Source organism: Momordica charantia (genome assembly GCF_013281855.1).
Source record: "Momordica charantia cultivar OHB3-1 chromosome 8 unlocalized genomic scaffold, Mcharantia_2.0 BLBB01000008.1, whole genome shotgun sequence".
In the NCBI taxonomy this organism is placed as follows: domain Eukaryota; kingdom Viridiplantae; phylum Streptophyta; class Magnoliopsida; order Cucurbitales; family Cucurbitaceae; genus Momordica; species Momordica charantia.
Genome location: NW_028275166.1, coordinates 4,260,545 through 4,278,106, shown reverse-complemented (window position 1 = coordinate 4,278,106; position 17,562 = coordinate 4,260,545). Strand labels below are relative to the sequence as shown.

Genomic DNA, 17,562 nt, shown 5'->3' with positions numbered 1-17,562 from the left:
TTCTAATATAATTGATTCCTTCTTAGTTTAAAACTTCTCTTTTAATATTAAACTTTTATTTTTCTCTTTATTTAATGTAGCTTGGTAGGTTTTTATTTCTTTTTTTTTTCAACAATAATAAATATATGCTACATGCTAATCAAGATATAGATCATAACTTCTGATGTAATGTTCTTTATATAGTTGTTTGAAGTTTTAACTTTGTTTGTCTCTAATGGAATAATTTAAATCAAGACAAAGAGGAACAAATACAACGCTGCATTTTTCTTGATTTTATTCAGATTTTATCATGTCATTATGTCGATCCCAAAATTTTCAAATATTTTAGGTATAATGAATTTATCATTTTGATTGCTAAAGAAACTCCCCTTTTGAATGTTTTGGTTTCAAATATATCTGATTACGCATATATTCAGTTTTATTTTATTATAAATATATAAAGCTAGACATAAAGGTTGAATTAAAATGAAGGACAAAGGTCTTTGTCTATCACCACATAAAAGTCCACAACGTGAAGCATTGGTCCATAACTCGCCCACCTTGTAGTTAATGAAAAAGCAGTTCCTTCATAATTATTAAAGTTCACAAAATTCAATGAATTGTCTCCTTGGACGTAGCAATCGTTGAATGTAGATTTGAAAATCCCCAAGTCTCATTATAATTAATGAATATAAATTTAAAATATTTTTACATTTTTCTTTTATCCATCCAACTACATTGTGATGATCTCTTCCAATAGTTTTCTAATTTTTGACCTTCACAAATACCATTCAACATCAATCATTTCAAACATTTCTCCAAAATGCTACCAATTTATATATAAAAGAAGTTTCAATTTCATCATTAGAATAATAACCTGATCAATATACGATTTGTGTCAATGGGGTGGATGAAAACTCAAGAGATCTCGACGGTCCAGCCCATCTTATCCTCAATGGTTCCAGACTGAATCCCAACAAGAGTTGAATATAGTTCCTGGCACGCTGTCTCGGCACCTGTTTGGTATTCGATCCTGCAGAATATGGGTCGAATCCATTAATGTGCTAATTGGACAGAGTGTACTGGAAATCTAATTCAATTATCGAATCATTTTCGAGCTTAATCTTCTTTTGCTCACTAGTTGTAATAGAAGGGTCTGCATTTGGAGTAATGACAGGGTATTAGTAGTTAGTTAGTTACCTTCTATTCATATATGTGATGCTGCCAACAGGGGCCACACCGACCGCAGTTCCCGTGCAGAAAACTTCACGTGCGTCAAACAGTTCATCCACAGTAATTATACGTTCCTCGACCTGACTAAGTTTGATGTTTCCAAAAAGTAGCACGAAGGATAAGCATATGGCAGTTGGAAAACCGAACACTTTGGAAAAAGAGACAGGTGGTTGATCTTATGAAAATCAATATCCTGGCTTGCTAGATTCTTGATTTGGAATGAGATAATCACCTGGTAACCACGATTACGAGCAATGTCGATGATGCTTTTCCGGGTTACTCCTGGAAGAATTGTTCCATTTGTACCAGGAGTTGAAATAACGTTGCCCTGTAGAAATGGAAACTAATTACATTAGATGAAATAAAGAACTTCCAAATTCATAGAATGAATATTTATAGTTCTACAAACTGAAGACCAGATACCATGATTAGATCACTTATCATGCAAGTTTTTCTAATCATAACTTAATCTCACATACAGTCGGTATAAAAATGTCTATACATTTTCTTACAAAAACTCATAAATCTTTCACCGCATCGCTTTCATTTCTTGTTGGTTTAACCATTGAAATTGAAAAGAGTAGTTTTTATTGCAAAGATACCTTAACAACAAAAATGTTGCAAGAAGAAACTTCTTCCAGATTTTTCTTATTCACTGAATCAAGGTATAAGACATCTGAAAATCCTTGGCCTTTCGCTCTGGTTAGAGCTTTCAAGACCTGCATGAAAAAAGGCGACAATCCTTGCATTGAAATATCTGATTGACGTAACTTACTCAAATGCCAAAGTTGAAGCCATTGTCAATTACGAGATTGAATTAAAAGCAAGCTCTCTGATGGGCAACGAGTTTATTCATTCATTTTTACAGAGATAAAGCAGATAAATAATCACTTACTGGAGCGTAATTTGAAATGGTTTTCACACCACCAGTTCCACCACGAGATGCACGATCAAACTCATTCTCAACATACAAATTCAAGGGTGCCGAACCTTCCTGTTTTGATAATCGGGGGATTAAAATATAACTTATCTTTTTGAGGTGAAGAGAAACAAGCTTAAATGAAATAATCCCCACCTTGAAATAGTTGCGAACAGGGGAAGCATATACTAGAAAAAGTAAACTCAGGTGCAGGTGCCAAGCCGAGAACAGGACCACTTCCAATGAGCAAAGGCCTTATGTATAGTGATCCTTTCCCCGGTGGAGGGACCTGCAAACGAAATTATGAGAATGGAAACAAACCTAAGATGACATGTACTTTTCATTAACATAATTTACTCAGACAAGTAACTGAAATAGGTAAAGAGGGAGGATTACCCAACGCCTGTTAGCAATGGCAGTTTGCTTCACAGCATCGACAAATTGTTCGATTGAGGGTGATGGCATACACATTCTTTCAGCACCAGTCCTCATGCGAAGAGCATTCTGGTGTGGACGAAAGAGAAGAAGACCACCGTTTTCTTTCCTATATGCTTTTAAACCTTCAAACAGTCCCTGTTTAGATTTGCAACACCATTCCTTAAACTCCGTCTTTTCACTAAATTGGTTCTATATGTGTTGTTTATCTCTTGAATGATTTCTATTGAGCAAAAAGGCCCTCTGATTTTACAAGTCAATCATATAGATGGAAACCGACTCTTTTGTCAAAGATACAGAAATCTTCTTTGCATAAAATGGGAAAATGAAGAGCGAACAGAAAAGACTAAGGAGATGGAGATGGAGACGGAGACAGAGTGAGAGGAAACACGACACTGCATGCTGAACTGAATACCGAGTCTCGGTTCATCATATGTTCAAAACTGAACAGAGTTTACATTTTGGGCAAGAACCAAATATCTAGAATCCTTCCAATGTCAAAAGAACAACCCAGTTGAAAGAAACTACATGAATTCTAAATGAGCTGAAGTAATAGATAAATAAATTATAACATATAAGAATCCAAAGAGCAATAAAACTATATCACTTTTAGCCTACCGGCGGCAATCTCTTCATAAAGTGCAAAGCAAAGAAACATGAAAAATATTCTAAGTTCGAAGCAGATATCAGGGAACAGAAATCCCGAGCCAAGGATTACCCCGTCCCAAAAATTGTACCAAACCAAATCATAACGTCGTGATTCAAAATTCATCAGAAACTGAAACTGAAAGATACCTGGCCATAATTTAGAACTCCAGCAGAAGGGCTCAACTCAATATTCCCATAACGGCTCAACTGACCCCGTTTGAAATTCTCATCTTTAGAGCATTTCATAACGTACATATAATCGGTCGGCATCAACCCAAATCCAAGACTATCCCAATCGATATCGCAGCTCTCATCGTCACTGAAATCAAATCGAAGCCAAACAGAGAAACTCAATCCTCAGCATTTGAACAGCTTTATCACAAGGATCTATTAATTAAATGGATCGAATTTGAAGTACCTGAAAGGAGATGGTCCGCAAGGCTCCGGCAAGGAAGATTTTGCCCTAGACGCGACGCCATGGCAGTTTCCTCCAAACTGCAATTATCAACACTATTTTGTTTAAAATCAATCACAGATTCGATTCCCAAAATTGGTCACAGTCGTATTTAGTTCTAATTCCTGGTAGGGTTACTCGTTGATTAACAAAAATTGAACTCTCCAATCACCCCTTTCGTTTTCGTTCTACAATTTTCAGGATAAAACAAAGATGACAAATCCAAATAGAAAAGAACAAACCCTTGACTGCTGAAATGTCTGTACTTTGTATGGGCAAAGAAGAAGCTTATGGAACGTAAAAATTTCCAGAATAATCTGAAGATAATAAAAATAAAATAGAATTCCAAACCAAAATAATAATAATAATAATAATAAAAAGGACAGGAAATTAAAAATAATAATTAAATAAATAAACGCGATCTTTTGAGTGGACGATAGATCATTCGACGGACGCGCGGCGTCCGACGTCTTCTTGGCAACCGGTTACCGAATGGCTCGGTATTTAATTTCGGGGATTAATAATGTTGAAAAGTTGTTCTTGCCAGTTTTATTTGAATTAATGAATATTGTTTAATTGGATAAAATTAGTATTAAATTCAAACACTACCAAAAAAATAAAATAATAATAAATCGTATAATAAATAATAAAAATGATAATGATAGATACAGTTTTTCCTTTTCGTTCTTATCTCTAATTCAACTAATTTGAATATTTCGTCTTTATCCCATTATCTATTTTGGAAAAGTAGGCAATAAGTTTCTAATATAAGAAAATAATGCAGGTCCCATTACCAATTTAATTTGTTTTTTTAGTTCAAATAATTGATTAAAGTTGATAAGTTCATACTGGCCGCCGCATACGTATTGGAAATTCCAAAAAAAAAAAATATATATTTGTGATAAGCTAGGTTTATTTATACCTTTTCATTTTTTAAAAATTGTGTTGGTTTACTCACCCCTTTCTTTAGGTATACTTTCACTTTTTAAAAAAATATATTTGAATTCTTAATTAAATTTTGAAACAATTTTTAAATTTAGATAAGAAAAACAAAAAAAAAATACTCAGATGAAAACTGTGTTTACAATTCTAATTTTCAAAAAATAGAAAAACCAAAAATAGTTCTCAAACTACAACAAAACCTTATATTTTTTTTTTAATTTTAAATTTCTATATCTAAAGTGGTTGGAGAAACTAATAAAATTAATTATCTCTTTCCTTATTCCTTTAAAGCCCGACCCCATTTACAATAAAATGATTGTTTTATAGAATGGGCATCATGAAGTCTTGTCTTCTTAAAGGAAAAAAAAAACACAAAGAACGAAAATCAACTACTACAATGTAACTCAATTATTCAAAAATACTATCAGAGATTATTGTGGCAAAATAGGGAAGTTTTAGATTTCAACAAAAGAGAAAAAATCATAATAAGGAAGTTTTAACTTAACCCCGTCTAAATGGTTTCAGAAAAAAAAAAACCCCCCACAATTATTAAACATTAAAAATAATTACATTATTAATATAGCAAATCGAGAGTACGAAAATTACTCAAAATGATAATCATTTTATTTTTTTATTTTTTCTCTTAAAAAATAAACTTACAATTACTATTTATATTAACTACTATTTATTATTTATTATTTGTTTGGGTTGCTATCAACTTTTTAAAAATGGTTTTAAAATCCAAGTCAAATAAAAAAAATAAAACTTATTTCCACAATTTTGTTTTTATTACTAAAATTTACTCCAACTTTTTCTAGAAATGGCTCCTTCACCGCGAACACTTTTAAGAGAGAGAGAGAGAGAGAGAAAAAAAAACAGCAGATCAAGATCATTCCTGAAGATTACTCAATTAAAAAAGTAGATTCTTCATCCACGAAAACTTTCAAGAGAAAAAGAAAATTAGCAAATCAAGATCATCAAAAATATCACTCAACTTTTTCTAAAATGAGAACCAAAAAACAAAAAACTTAGCAAATGAATAATCAAGATTATCATGAGGAACATTTTGAAGAGAAGAAGAACCCAAAAACCCAAATGATTCACAAAAACTTTGAAGATCACACAAAATATAAACAATGCATTACAATCCACGCCCATTACAAGACAGGAAAAAAGATGAAACGATTGGTTTTATGGTCAAACCTTTGAGGGAGAAGAAGAAGAAGGGAGAGAAGAGCGGGAGATGAAGAGTCTTCTGAGAATGATGTTCATAATGGTGGTGGCTATGGCTGCTCTGATTCCTTCAAAGGGAGAGAAATTGTAATTGTAATTGCAGAATCAACAATGGAGAATTTAAATACGGAAGAAGATAAGGATTGATGGCGGAGAGTAAAGGCATTATAATTTAGAAAAAGGAGAGATTGAGAATTTTGGATTTGGTTTGGTTTGGTTTTGGCGTTATCACAAACCAGTACAGCTTGGAATTTGGAATTCTGCGTAAAACGTGGCATTTCAATTCTCGCCTTTCCAGTCACACCAATCCAAACCTTTACCTTATTACTGCTTTTCGCACTGCAATACATCTATCGTGCACAACATCCCAAAATATCTTTTTCTTGCAACCAATAACCAAATTATACTCTTTTCCAAGTTAACATTAACGTTTTAAATGCCGAAATTTCATAAAATATTGATAAAATATGAATATTCTGTAACAGTTAAAAAAATAAAAAATCGTAAAAGATATTTAAATTAACAAATAAATATTTTTTTATTTCTATATTATTTTAAAATAATTGATATTAATATTATGTATATATTGTGTATCAATTTAGCTCGGCCTTAATTTTGACTTTAAGTCATATGTTCGAATTTGAATTTTATGGGATTAAATCTTGAAATTGAATAAGAATTGGTAAATTAAATCTTGTACTTGATTAGAGGGTGCAATTATTAGTTGACTATTTTTAGTGGTGTATTTATTCTTTTAATTGTGTGGGATGCTTTTAATAGTTGGTTCCGGATATTTTGTTGCTAAGTCTGAGGGTTTTCTTATTAATTAGCTTGATTTTGTAGCTAGGTTGGAGTATTTTTGCAATTAGAATTTGGGAATTTTTTTAACAATATGGTTTTGACTGTTTTGTTAGTTATAGTATTTTGTATGCGTGATTTGTTAGTGTGTTATGAATAATTTTGAATTTTAGTTTTGAGAAGAAAAAAAATTTAGATTAAATTTGACTAATTTACCTTAATTTAAGGGGTAAAAATTAAATCTATCATGATTTGGCCAGGTTGAACCAGAGGTATGGAAAAAGCAGAAAATTGACTATTTCAGATAATACACGAGAAAAGACAAGCAAAAAAAAACACCTATAAAAATAACTTGGGATAGCATTCTATTTGCTCAAAGAAAGGTAGAACCAATCCTTGTGCAGCCAACCATTATACAGGATAAGTTTTATCGATAGTCATTTGATCCTCTTAAAAAGATCTACTTAAATTAACAAGTTGTTCCAAAGAATCAAAACGAACGGTTATTAATGGAATTCATTATCAACTCTCTATACAAAATACTCATTTTGATGAGGCCTTCCAAAAACACCATAATCTAAATTTTTTTTTTTCTTGTAGTATATGGATCACCTACATGGACGTGTATGAACAAAAGATAATACCTATATTTTGGAAAGAGTTAAAGAAACTTTTTTAATCCTCTCTTACATTTCCACCTTTAAAATTTAAAGCTTTGATGATTCTACAGTGAAAAGATCTAAAAACTTAACCAGATTTATAAATACATGAGCTGCTATTCTCCTCGTCAGTTAATTTTGAGATATAAAATCTAAAGTAAAGTGCGATGAATCAAATAAATATAAATTAATTAGAGGGGTATAGGTCATAGTTTAAAAGTTAGGTTAGGTGTGGCCACCTAATTTTACTTGAGTTAAAGAAAATACCATATTAATATGCATTACCATGCAATCAGGGAGGGATTGCGTCTGGCACAGCGTTTAGGACCTGAGCGATGAGCGAGGTGGTGGTGGAAGCTGATTCGGTCACGGCCATAAACCTTTGTTCCAGTGAAGATGAATGGCAAGGGGAAGAAGCATCCTGAGTGGGCGACGTGAAGTTGTTGGCAAGTTCCTTCAAGTCTTGCTCCTTCAGGTATGTTGGTAGAGATTCTAACAAAGCTGCCCATTGTTTAGCAAAGGGAATCTTTCATTAGTGGAAGCCCTTATTTGTGGTTGTGTAATTTTCCCCATTGGCTTGTTAGTGCGGTTAAGTCAAAATCTGGAAGCCTTAATGACAATTTAGTTTGGAATGAATGAAGCATTTCCAAAAAAAAAAAAAAAATTCAAACAAAAACCTCTCTTTAGTTAGACATAGTCCCCTATGGTGGTATGGACCCATCCATTTGCAGTTAATATTCCAGATCTTAGGTGGGCGCTAATTATGGTTTGAATAGATAAAAAAAATATATTTTTAAAAAGTCATTTTATTAACTTCAAAGAAACTAAATAGGGAAAAATATATTTTTATCCTGAGATTTAAAACAAGTGTCTACTTGATCCTTGAAGTTTCATTTTAATCTTGAGGTTTGGTATTTGGTCCCTCAGTTTCAAAAGGTATATTTTTAGTCCTCGATGTTTGGGAAATTATTCTAAATGGTCCTTTGACCGTTAGTTGACCTTGTGTGATTTTATGATCACTCTTTCTCTCTCCTCTTTTTCTCCTATTTCCAAGAAACATTATTGTCGCCGCCGCCACCACCACCACCGCCAATCCATCACCCACCATCATTGTCACCTCATTTTCTCCATCTCTAATGATTACGAATAGAGAGAGAAAGGAAGACCTCTTCCTACAGTCGACAACTGTGAAGGGTCGGAGGTCTCCTTCCCTCCTTCGTTCTAGATATGGAACGAGGGAGAGAATGAGGCTTCCTCCTCTCATTGGCAACTGGGAAGGAGCGGAGGTCTCCCTCTCTCCTTTATTCCAGATCTGTAACGAGGGATAGGGAGACCTCCTCCTCTCGTCAGCAACCGCAAAGAAGAAAATACGGCGATGGCGCGACGATCGTGATAGTGTACTGATGGCGCGATAAGGAAAGTGCAGTTACAGCAGGCAATTGGCCGATGCTGGCGGCTGGTCGGAGATGGGAGAGAAAGAGAAGGGAGAGTGAGAGAGAAAACCACTAACGGTCAAAAGACCATTTAGAACCACTTCTCAAATCTTGAGGACCAAAAATGTCCATTTTGAAACTTGATGAACAAAATAAACACCTACTACAAATCTTAAGAATAAAAAGTGTTCCTTTTGAAATTTCAATGACCAAATAAACACCTGTTTCAACCCTCAAGAGACCAAAATTATATTTTTCCCAACTAAATATAAGTCAACGGTTGAGGACATCAATAACCTCCCTTGTTGATTAAATGCTCAAATTTCCATCTTAGAGCTCATAATAAACACTTGTTGATTAATAACCACTTCTCAAATAAACACCTGTCTCAACCCTCAGAGACCAAAATTATATTTTGCCCAACTAAATATAAGTCAATGGTTGAGGACATTAATAACCTCCCTTGTTGATTAAATGCTCAAATTTCCATCTTAGAACTCATAATAAAGTATCAATTATATTGGTTGAGGCTCACTTTGATATCCGTTGATCTAAAAAAATGTTTATAATATTGTTTTAAAAAGAAAAGTTACACATATGGTAATTTGTACAAATATATAACTCTTTCTCTTGAGATCGTATTGTACTTAAAATTTCAAGGAGAGAATCAAATTTGGTTAGAGATGTATTTTTCGAAAAAAGGAGATATAGTGATGAGCTCTTTCAAAATTTTAAACAAATTACTTTTTCCCCCAAAAGTTAGAAAAATTTAAATAAAAAAAAAAAACCCTGTCGCGATACTCCTAACTTATTAACTGTTAGAACTATCCATCATACACTGAATGTGATTTCATAAATACTTTTGTAAGTTATTTTCATGGTCTATTATGTGTGTTTTTTTTCCTCCTAATATAACATTATAAATATGAAGGTGATAATTTTAATACTGGAGATATAAATGATTTGTTTTATTAAACTAAACTCAAGTTGCCTATCTTACTTGTTAAATAATTAATAAATAGTGCAATGAAAGAGAGTTTGAAGATATATTATAGGTGAAATTACAAATTTTATTATAAAAGAAATAATATTACAAATTTGGTCCATTTGGTAGTTTCAATAATTGTTCCTATAAATTTTGAAAATTTCATTTTAACCCTTATGGTTTGAATTTAGTTTCAATTTGATCCTATAATTTTAAAAGTTTCAGTTTGGTTTCTACTGTTTAGTCAAACTTCACAAATTGTCCATGTTATTAGTATATTGATACTTCTTTTGATGTAGCAATGAACCGAAGTTTCTATTTGGTTAACTATGTTGGATTCACTATATTGAGTTTATGGCTAAGTAAAAATAAAAGGAAACACATAAATTTAACCAGACCATAATGTTCAAATTAAAACAACGAGATCAAATTGAAACTTGTAAAATCATACAACTGAAACTATAAGGACTAAATTAAAACTTCTAAAACCATAGCAACCAGCTTGAAACTATACTCAAATCATTAGGATGAAATTTGTAACTTAAGCAATATTATACTATTGTTCTAGTTTGATTAAGATTTAAGAATAACCAGTTTATATTATTGGAGATAAAATTTGGACTGAACTTTGATGAGAGCACCGTGGTACCTGGGCCTCGGCCCACAGATCTTTTTTGGAGGCAGGCCAAATTTAAGGCCCATTTTGTGGCCAAGCGCAGCTTTTTACAGCTTTGAAAATTAAAGGGGTAAAAATGTAAATAGTAAAATAGTAGAGTCCGAAATGAAAAGTGTCATTTGTTCTTTTTAATATTACAGAAATAGCTAAGACCAAATATAAGTTGAATAAATATTTTACTAATTCCAATTGCTTATATATACAAGATATAGAGATTTTTAAGATTTTAAAATAAATATTAAATTTCTCGAAAATGATATCAATATACATTCACATAAATTTTTCTCAAAAAAATAAAAATAATAAAAAAAAATTATACATTCACATAAATCTTGAATAATTTGACAATATTGCCATTTTAAAATTATAGTCACTTTTAGATATTAATTTAACCATCAATTTTGTTAAAACAAAATTAACCATCAATATTTTTTTATTCTCTATTTTTAGAAATTATGTTATAAATTATCTTGTATCTTCTTTTGTCTATCTTTTGATTTAAAAAAAATATTTCTAAAATCCTAACCAAACTTTAATAACTGAAAAAAATTAAAAACTTGGCTGTAATTGCAAAAATGATATAAGAATATATTAGGAAAAAAATTATAATTTTTAAAAACATAAAATCAAAACAAAAGTGTTATCAAACTATCCCAAAATATAATAATTATCAAATATAATGGACCTTTTGAAAATCTGACTAGGATTTTGAAAGAGTACATGACAAAAATTACATTACTATGTGGAAAATTAAGCTATGAATTCAAATAAGTAATTTACATTCAAACTAACCAATTGCTCTGTAAACTTGAAAGTCTATGACCCAGACATTAAAAAGCATTATATCTGACAAAGTTTAAACCTTATATTTTACTCCCTCAAACTCTCATATCTGTTCATTTTATTTTGATATCTAATTTTTTAGGCATATCTGAATGTTTCAAATTGATGTACAATGGCTGAGGTGACATGTCAACATGTAATCAATCAAGGTGGACTCTAATATGGGGTACAAGCAACTTGCAAAATGTTCGGTTGTGTTAACTCTAGAAGTATTAAGTTAGTATTTCGTTTGAGCTGGTGTCAAACCGTGTTTAGTTGAATGCAAAGAGATTGCATTCCTTTAAAAAGGTAGGACTCCGTCTTTTATAGGACAAGTATTGGGAAACAGCTCTATTATTACAGAGCCATGTACCATTTGCCAACAGTCGAAGATCTTCTGTTAGTGGAATTGACATTCCATTAGCTGTCAGCAAATTCTTCGTTGGTAGGAATCTTCCCCCGATCGGAGCCTACTCTATTTTTTAGCATGTAGATTGCTTCCTCCTCATATTCACGTGTCTAAATTGAGGCTTCGACATACAAATCTTAGTGGGCATGTGTCACATGTTTTGCACTTGATTTTATCCCTAACACCTCCTAAACCTTGTCTTTAAAAATTTATTTTAGTTTGTTAATTTTTCAAAGTATCTAACAAAATCATGAGCAAAATTATTTATGCATTTTCCCATTTGAAAATGAAGATACGACCTTGTATAAATAGATAAATTTGTAAATAATAATCCTAACGAACTAAACCATAATCCTAGCCAAAAGAGGTATAACTATTGACTAAATTATCCAATTCAACAAATACACCTTAGCTAATAAGTAATGCTTCATTAAAGAAAATATTTAAGCCCAATACTTCAATTATAAGCTTATTTTTTGTTTTTTAAATCACCTAATAATAGATCAAATTCTAAATTCCAAAAAACGAATTTGAATTTTTATTAAATGACTTCATGGGAAGTTAAAAAAGAAAAAAAAAAAGACAGACTAAAATAGATTTTTATGCAGTAATAAGATAAGCTAAAACAAAATGTCAAAAAACTTAAAACTTCATTCGATAACCATTTTAATTTTGAATTTATATATTTTTTAGATTTAAGCTTACAAACACTATCTACACTAATGTTGTTGTAAAATATTTCAACATCTAAACCAACTTTAGTGTTAAAAACTAAAAGAATAAAGTATTTGTTTAATAGCTTTTTTTTTTTAACTTAGGCTAAGAAATTAAATGTATCCCTGGGAAAGATTTTTATTAAAAAAAAAACATATCAAATAAACGGTAAAAAGCAAGCAAAATTTTTAACAAACAAAAAATAAAAACCAAAACGTAACCAGGTGTAAGAAACTAACAATTTTAAAAGGTTAAGAATGTAAAGAAAAACAAGTTAAAATTACACATCAAAAGAAAAGATAAAGAATGGAGTTGGAAAGTATGACCAAACACATAAAATTAAATACCCTATATATAAGTACTAAAACAGTATAAATACGCCACCCGCACAAGCATAAATGAACTAGTTAATACATATATATTATTAAAGATCTTGACCAAAATATCGAAAACTCGAATCCTATTGTTGGACTCGGAAAGAAAAATATATATATAGATATATTCCATAATCCATACCATGAATACAGGTACTAAAATGAGCCTGTTTTGAAAGCCCCTCATGGACCCAAACGATAATGGGCGTCTCCCATATAATGGCCATCAAAGTAAAACGCTGCATTGGGATGGTAAAACCCTTCCATCCCCATGAACTGCACCTCCTCAGACGGCTTCCAGTGCCTTTTCCTCTGGTTTATGAACCAATTATTTATCTGTTTCTGGTCCAGCCCAGTCGATTCCGCCAGCGCCAACTTTTCTGCCTCCTGCCCACACCGTTACCCAAAAAAAAAATGCAAATTTTTAGTTTCGATTTCTCTGAGGCATTTTTACAAACAGGTTGTTTGGCTGGTAATGACATATTTAAATGTTAAAGTTAAATTTCAAAGACAAAATTAAGTTTTATTTACGACCAAACAAAGAAACATACCAATAGAAAGGCTTAACAAGCTCAATTATCAAAGATAGAAAATGGGAAATAAAATAGTTACCATGCAAATTCTTAATTTCCAAGAACTTGTTTCTATTTTAAAAATTTAGCTTAGAATTTAAATTTGTTTTCGAGAAATGTGAAAAAGCATACCGGAAAAATGTTGAAAAAGCAAACGGAATTGTTAAAAACAGGATAATAAAATCGTTATAAAATAGGATCAATATTACAAATTTAGTTGCCTATATGTTTAGAGCGGGGTCTATTTAATCCTGCATTTAGTTTTTAACAGACAGCTTGAATTTATTATTTTGCGTCAAATAAATTAACATTAACAGTTAGGTTAATGATAAATGACACATTAAGTATATGACTCAAAAATTATGTAACAAGTTAATTTCAAGTTAAACAAACAAATCACTATCGAAAGTTCTTAAACATTAAGAGAAATGAGAAACTTTCCTTTCTTTAACTTAATTTCTTCTCTAATATGATGCCTTGTAATTTTATTATCAATCCAGTTTTAATATTCATCAATAGGAATTTAATTTCTTCTCTAAGTATGATGTCTTGTAATTTTATTATCAATTCAATTTTAATATTCGTCAATAGAAATTATATATTTGAAAAATATTAAAACGTAGGAAATTAAATTCAAACTTTTTAAACAACAAGGATTAAATTGAACAAAAAAATTCAAATATTAAAGAATAAAACACATATTCAGCCTAAATTAGAAAATAAGAAGTTCAAAACTTATTTTTCACTCTAAACCATACCTATTCGGTTTTAGTCATGGTAGTTTAATATATCAGACCTATTCAAAAAATTGTTTTGAGATTTGATAACACATTACTTAGAACATACAAATCAATAGAGCGATGTCATGTAAAGTATTTAGAAAATGAAAGACCAAAACACAAGTTTTTTACGAAGTGTAGACTTAGTTAACTAGTTCCCTAAAGAAAAGTGTTTATCACTTGTATTTTATTGACTACTATTAAATCTTTTTCCAGAAAGAAAAATACAAAAAAATATATTGTCATTTTTATGATAATGTACACCAAATTATTTTCATCAAATTAGAAAGTAGCATAATTAGAAAATTAAAAAAGGTAAACTAATGATTAGGTGATCAATATTCAATTTTTACAAACAAAAGCATTATTATGTTCAAAAATTTGATGATAGAGATATGATTAAGAAATGGAAAAAGAGAAGCTGAAGGGAAACAAAGTCAATTATGCCGCCTTCTTAATTTTAATGATCTAATAACAACAACAAAATATAAGCGAAAACTAATACTAAATAAATAAATGCAAAGACGAGGGGGCTTCAATTTAATCCAATTAGCTCACTCAATTTGGAATTAAACTTCTTTTAATGAAATTTTGTTTACTATTAATCGACTGTCCTGCAACCTAAACATAGTTCAATTGATTGAAACACGTGGTTCTAACCAAGAGATCGTGAGCTCTACATGTTATTATACTTAACAAAAAAACAGATTTATTATTTATTTAGCCGATCTCATGTCTGAAATTGTAGCCAAATTTGCTGCATTTTCCTCTTCTATTTTTAAAAATAATTTTGCTGATTACAAAGAATAAAGTTCTCACTCTACTTCTAAAAATTATAAATAAAAATCTTTGAAATCATAGTCAAATTTTCAAAAAAAAAAAATCTAAAATTTGGGTAAACTTTTTAATTTATTTTGAAAAATGTTCAAAAAAACATTTTAAAAATAATTTATTAGTCTGATCATTCTGCTAAAAAAATATTTAAAAGAAGAACTAGGAGTATAAGCATCATTAAGTACATCTAAGAACAAAAAATCAGCTTCTAGACCATCAAGAACAATTCATTTTCTATAAGAAATATGAGGGAGAAAAAATAAACAAACAAAAATAAAAAGAGCACCAAAACCACAAAAAAAAAAGTACATAAGATTGAAATCATGATGAAATTAGGGTTCTCTCTCTCTCTCTCTCTTTTTTTTCTCTTTTAAACACTGGCTCTTTCTTCCCTTCAATCATGAGGGAAAAATCCTTCTAGCCCACAACAAAATTAACCCCCCAAAAAAGCTCTGTCAATGAAAAATATCAAATTGGTTGCAGAAGAAAAAACCCAAAAAAAAAGGAATATATTTGAATGAAGAAAGAAATATTACCAGATTGTGAGATTTGAAAGGAGCCATTACAGAGAGTATTGAGCTGAGATTCAATTCTGTGCATAAAATCTGCTGCTTCTTGAATTGGCCTCGTTAGCTCCTCTCTATACTTCACCAACATCCCATAATAAGCTTCCTGTTTTTGCTCCAAATTAGTTCACTTAATTCTCTTTAATTAATTAAACCCATACCCAAAAGGGCAAAAAAAAAAAAGTAAAAAAAGAAAAAATTTGATGGATTCACCATGAAGTGATCCAGTTCTGGGTCACTTGAACCACCGGTGGACGCCATTGAAGATCGCCGCCGCTCCTCAAATTCCTCGCGTACTGAAGCCAGCTGCGCCGCCACCTCCGGCGGAGCTCCGACCTGAAAAAAAGTACATTTTTTCACTCCCTCAAGAAAAAAAAAACAATATCCACCCAAAGCAAAGCAAAGAAGGAATTTTACATAAAAATAAATTAAAACTAATAAAAATTTCATTCTAATTTACCCTTTAGAAAAATTTGCCTAAATCAGTGGCACCCAAGAGATAGTTAATTAAAAATTAGTGGGATTAGTTAAATAAACCTTTTGACAATCCAAGAAAGCTTGGAGGAGGTTGGAGAATTGAGCGTGAGAGACAATCCTAGCTTTCATAGAGACGACGTCGTTTTCCTTCTGCGGCTGGCCGCCGCCACCGCCGATTTGGAACTCTCTCATTAGATGGTAATGAAAGTCATGAACTTGTTGTCGTTGGGACTGAGAACCAGCAGGCTCCACTTTCACAAGTCGGTAATCTTGATCGGACGGCTGAAAACAATCGGCGGAGAGATTGCCAACCACGGCCATCGGATGGTTCCCAAAATTAGCATTATTATTATTATTATTATTACTACTGGAGCCTCCATTTGAAGAAGAGGAGGGTCTAATTACGAAATTGCCCGCAGGAGAAGAAGAATTAGTGGCGAGGACGGGCACTGATGTGTACAAGAAATTTCCCCCCCTAGAGCTATCACCATGAGGGTTGTACTGCTCTTCTTCCATCAAAAAATAAAAATTAAAAATTTATTGTAAAAGAAAAAAAGAAAAAAAAACCCAGTACCAGAAGAGAGAGAGAGAGGAAAGAGAATGATTACAAAACCCTAAAGTGGGAGAATAATTAAACAGTGAAGTTATGGGGAAAAAAAGCTATGGGGATGGAGCAGTCAACTTCCAAAGGACAGGGGCCAAAAAGGTTATTTTATATGAGCTGATTGGTTCTTATTATTATTATTATTATTATTATTATTATTATTTATTAGTGGAGAATAAGGATTTCTTTTTTTTTCTTTTTTTTCTTTTTTTGAATTTTCGGGAATTTTTAGGAAGGGCTGTTTTTGGCTAAGGGGCAGATGGTGGAGCTGCAGCATTAAAGAGGGAGCAAAAAAGGAAACCTACGAGAGCAGGAAGGAGACAAAAGGGGTAGCCGGCGCCGGCGTCGGCGATGGCGACGCCACTTGGCTGCTCCATCCACAATGCCTTGTTCTTTTTTTATATATTTATTAATATTGATATTATTATTTCTTTTTTCCTTTGTCAAATAATGGAATACTTGAACAATATAAAAGTGTGACGAAGCTGAAAGATTGGACACCTTGATATTGTGCATAAAAAAATAATAATAAATAAAAAAAAAATAACTTGGTGTTTGTATGTATGTGTGGATGTATCATGGTCCGTGGATGCATGTTTCGAAATAACCATTTTGATTGTTGAGCTTTTTCAAAAGATCTATTTTGAATCATTAAATGCTAAAAAGAGAGCTTTTTTTTTGTCTTTTTTAATTATTTCGTTATCTAATATTTACTCACCTAGTATTTGTTTCAATCCATCATGTCGCTCTAACATACATGTTTAATGTCAGCTTGTTAATGCGTGTACTCGAAGATAAAATATGTTGATATGTCATATATTTGTTTATATCAAAATAAATATATGGACCAAATGGATTTTTTTTTTTTTAGTTGAGGGACGAAAACAGACCTAAATAAGAGTGGTCGTTTTTATATTTAGTAACTACATAGGTTTCTAAGAAAATGAAATAAGAATAGTGTTTATTTTTTATTTTGGTAGAGTCACAATTTTTATCACTTGGTAAAATATTTTTCTG

At 31.4% G+C, this 17,562-nt stretch overlaps 2 protein-coding genes across 2 annotated transcripts; both read right to left on the bottom strand.

Moving 5' to 3' along the window:
* Nucleotides 1-630: 630 nt before the first annotated feature.
* LOC111005073 (branched-chain-amino-acid aminotransferase 2, chloroplastic) lies at nucleotides 631-6,008 on the bottom strand. Its single transcript, XM_022276438.2, is given in 12 exon segments — nucleotides 631-1,012; nucleotides 1,180-1,292; nucleotides 1,445-1,540; nucleotides 1,815-1,931; nucleotides 2,108-2,206; nucleotides 2,288-2,326; nucleotides 2,328-2,420; nucleotides 2,528-2,704; nucleotides 3,362-3,533; nucleotides 3,633-3,709; nucleotides 3,911-3,985; nucleotides 5,814-6,008. Coding segments are annotated over 12 exon segments (1,242 nt in total). The 5' UTR covers nucleotides 5,883-6,008; the 3' UTR covers nucleotides 631-897.
* A 6,912-nt stretch (nucleotides 6,009-12,920) lies between these two features.
* On the bottom strand, nucleotides 12,921-16,621 carry LOC111005033 (homeotic protein knotted-1). Its single transcript, XM_022276379.2, has 4 exons — nucleotides 16,002-16,621; nucleotides 15,678-15,800; nucleotides 15,435-15,570; nucleotides 12,921-13,100 (listed from the first exon to the last, which is right to left on the bottom strand). Exons 1-4 carry the CDS (start codon nucleotides 16,455-16,457, stop codon nucleotides 13,042-13,044), a joined length of 774 nt encoding a protein of 257 aa, XP_022132071.1. The 5' UTR covers nucleotides 16,458-16,621; the 3' UTR covers nucleotides 12,921-13,041.
* Nucleotides 16,622-17,562: the final 941 nt, after the last annotated feature.

Bases quoted from the DNA above. Each gene is read 5' to 3' on its own strand.
- LOC111005033 (XM_022276379.2), bottom strand. From the start codon at position 16,457: ATGGAAGAAGAGCAGTACAACCCTCATGGTGATAGCTCTAGGGGGGGA. The intron at 15,801-16,001 runs GTTTATTTAACT...ACTTTTTTTCAG, and splicing joins CTTTCTTGGATTGTCAAAAG to GTCGGAGCTCCGCCGGAGGT. The intron at 15,571-15,677 runs GTGAATCCATCA...GAGCAAAAACAG, and splicing joins CAGAACTGGATCACTTCATG to GAAGCTTATTATGGGATGTT.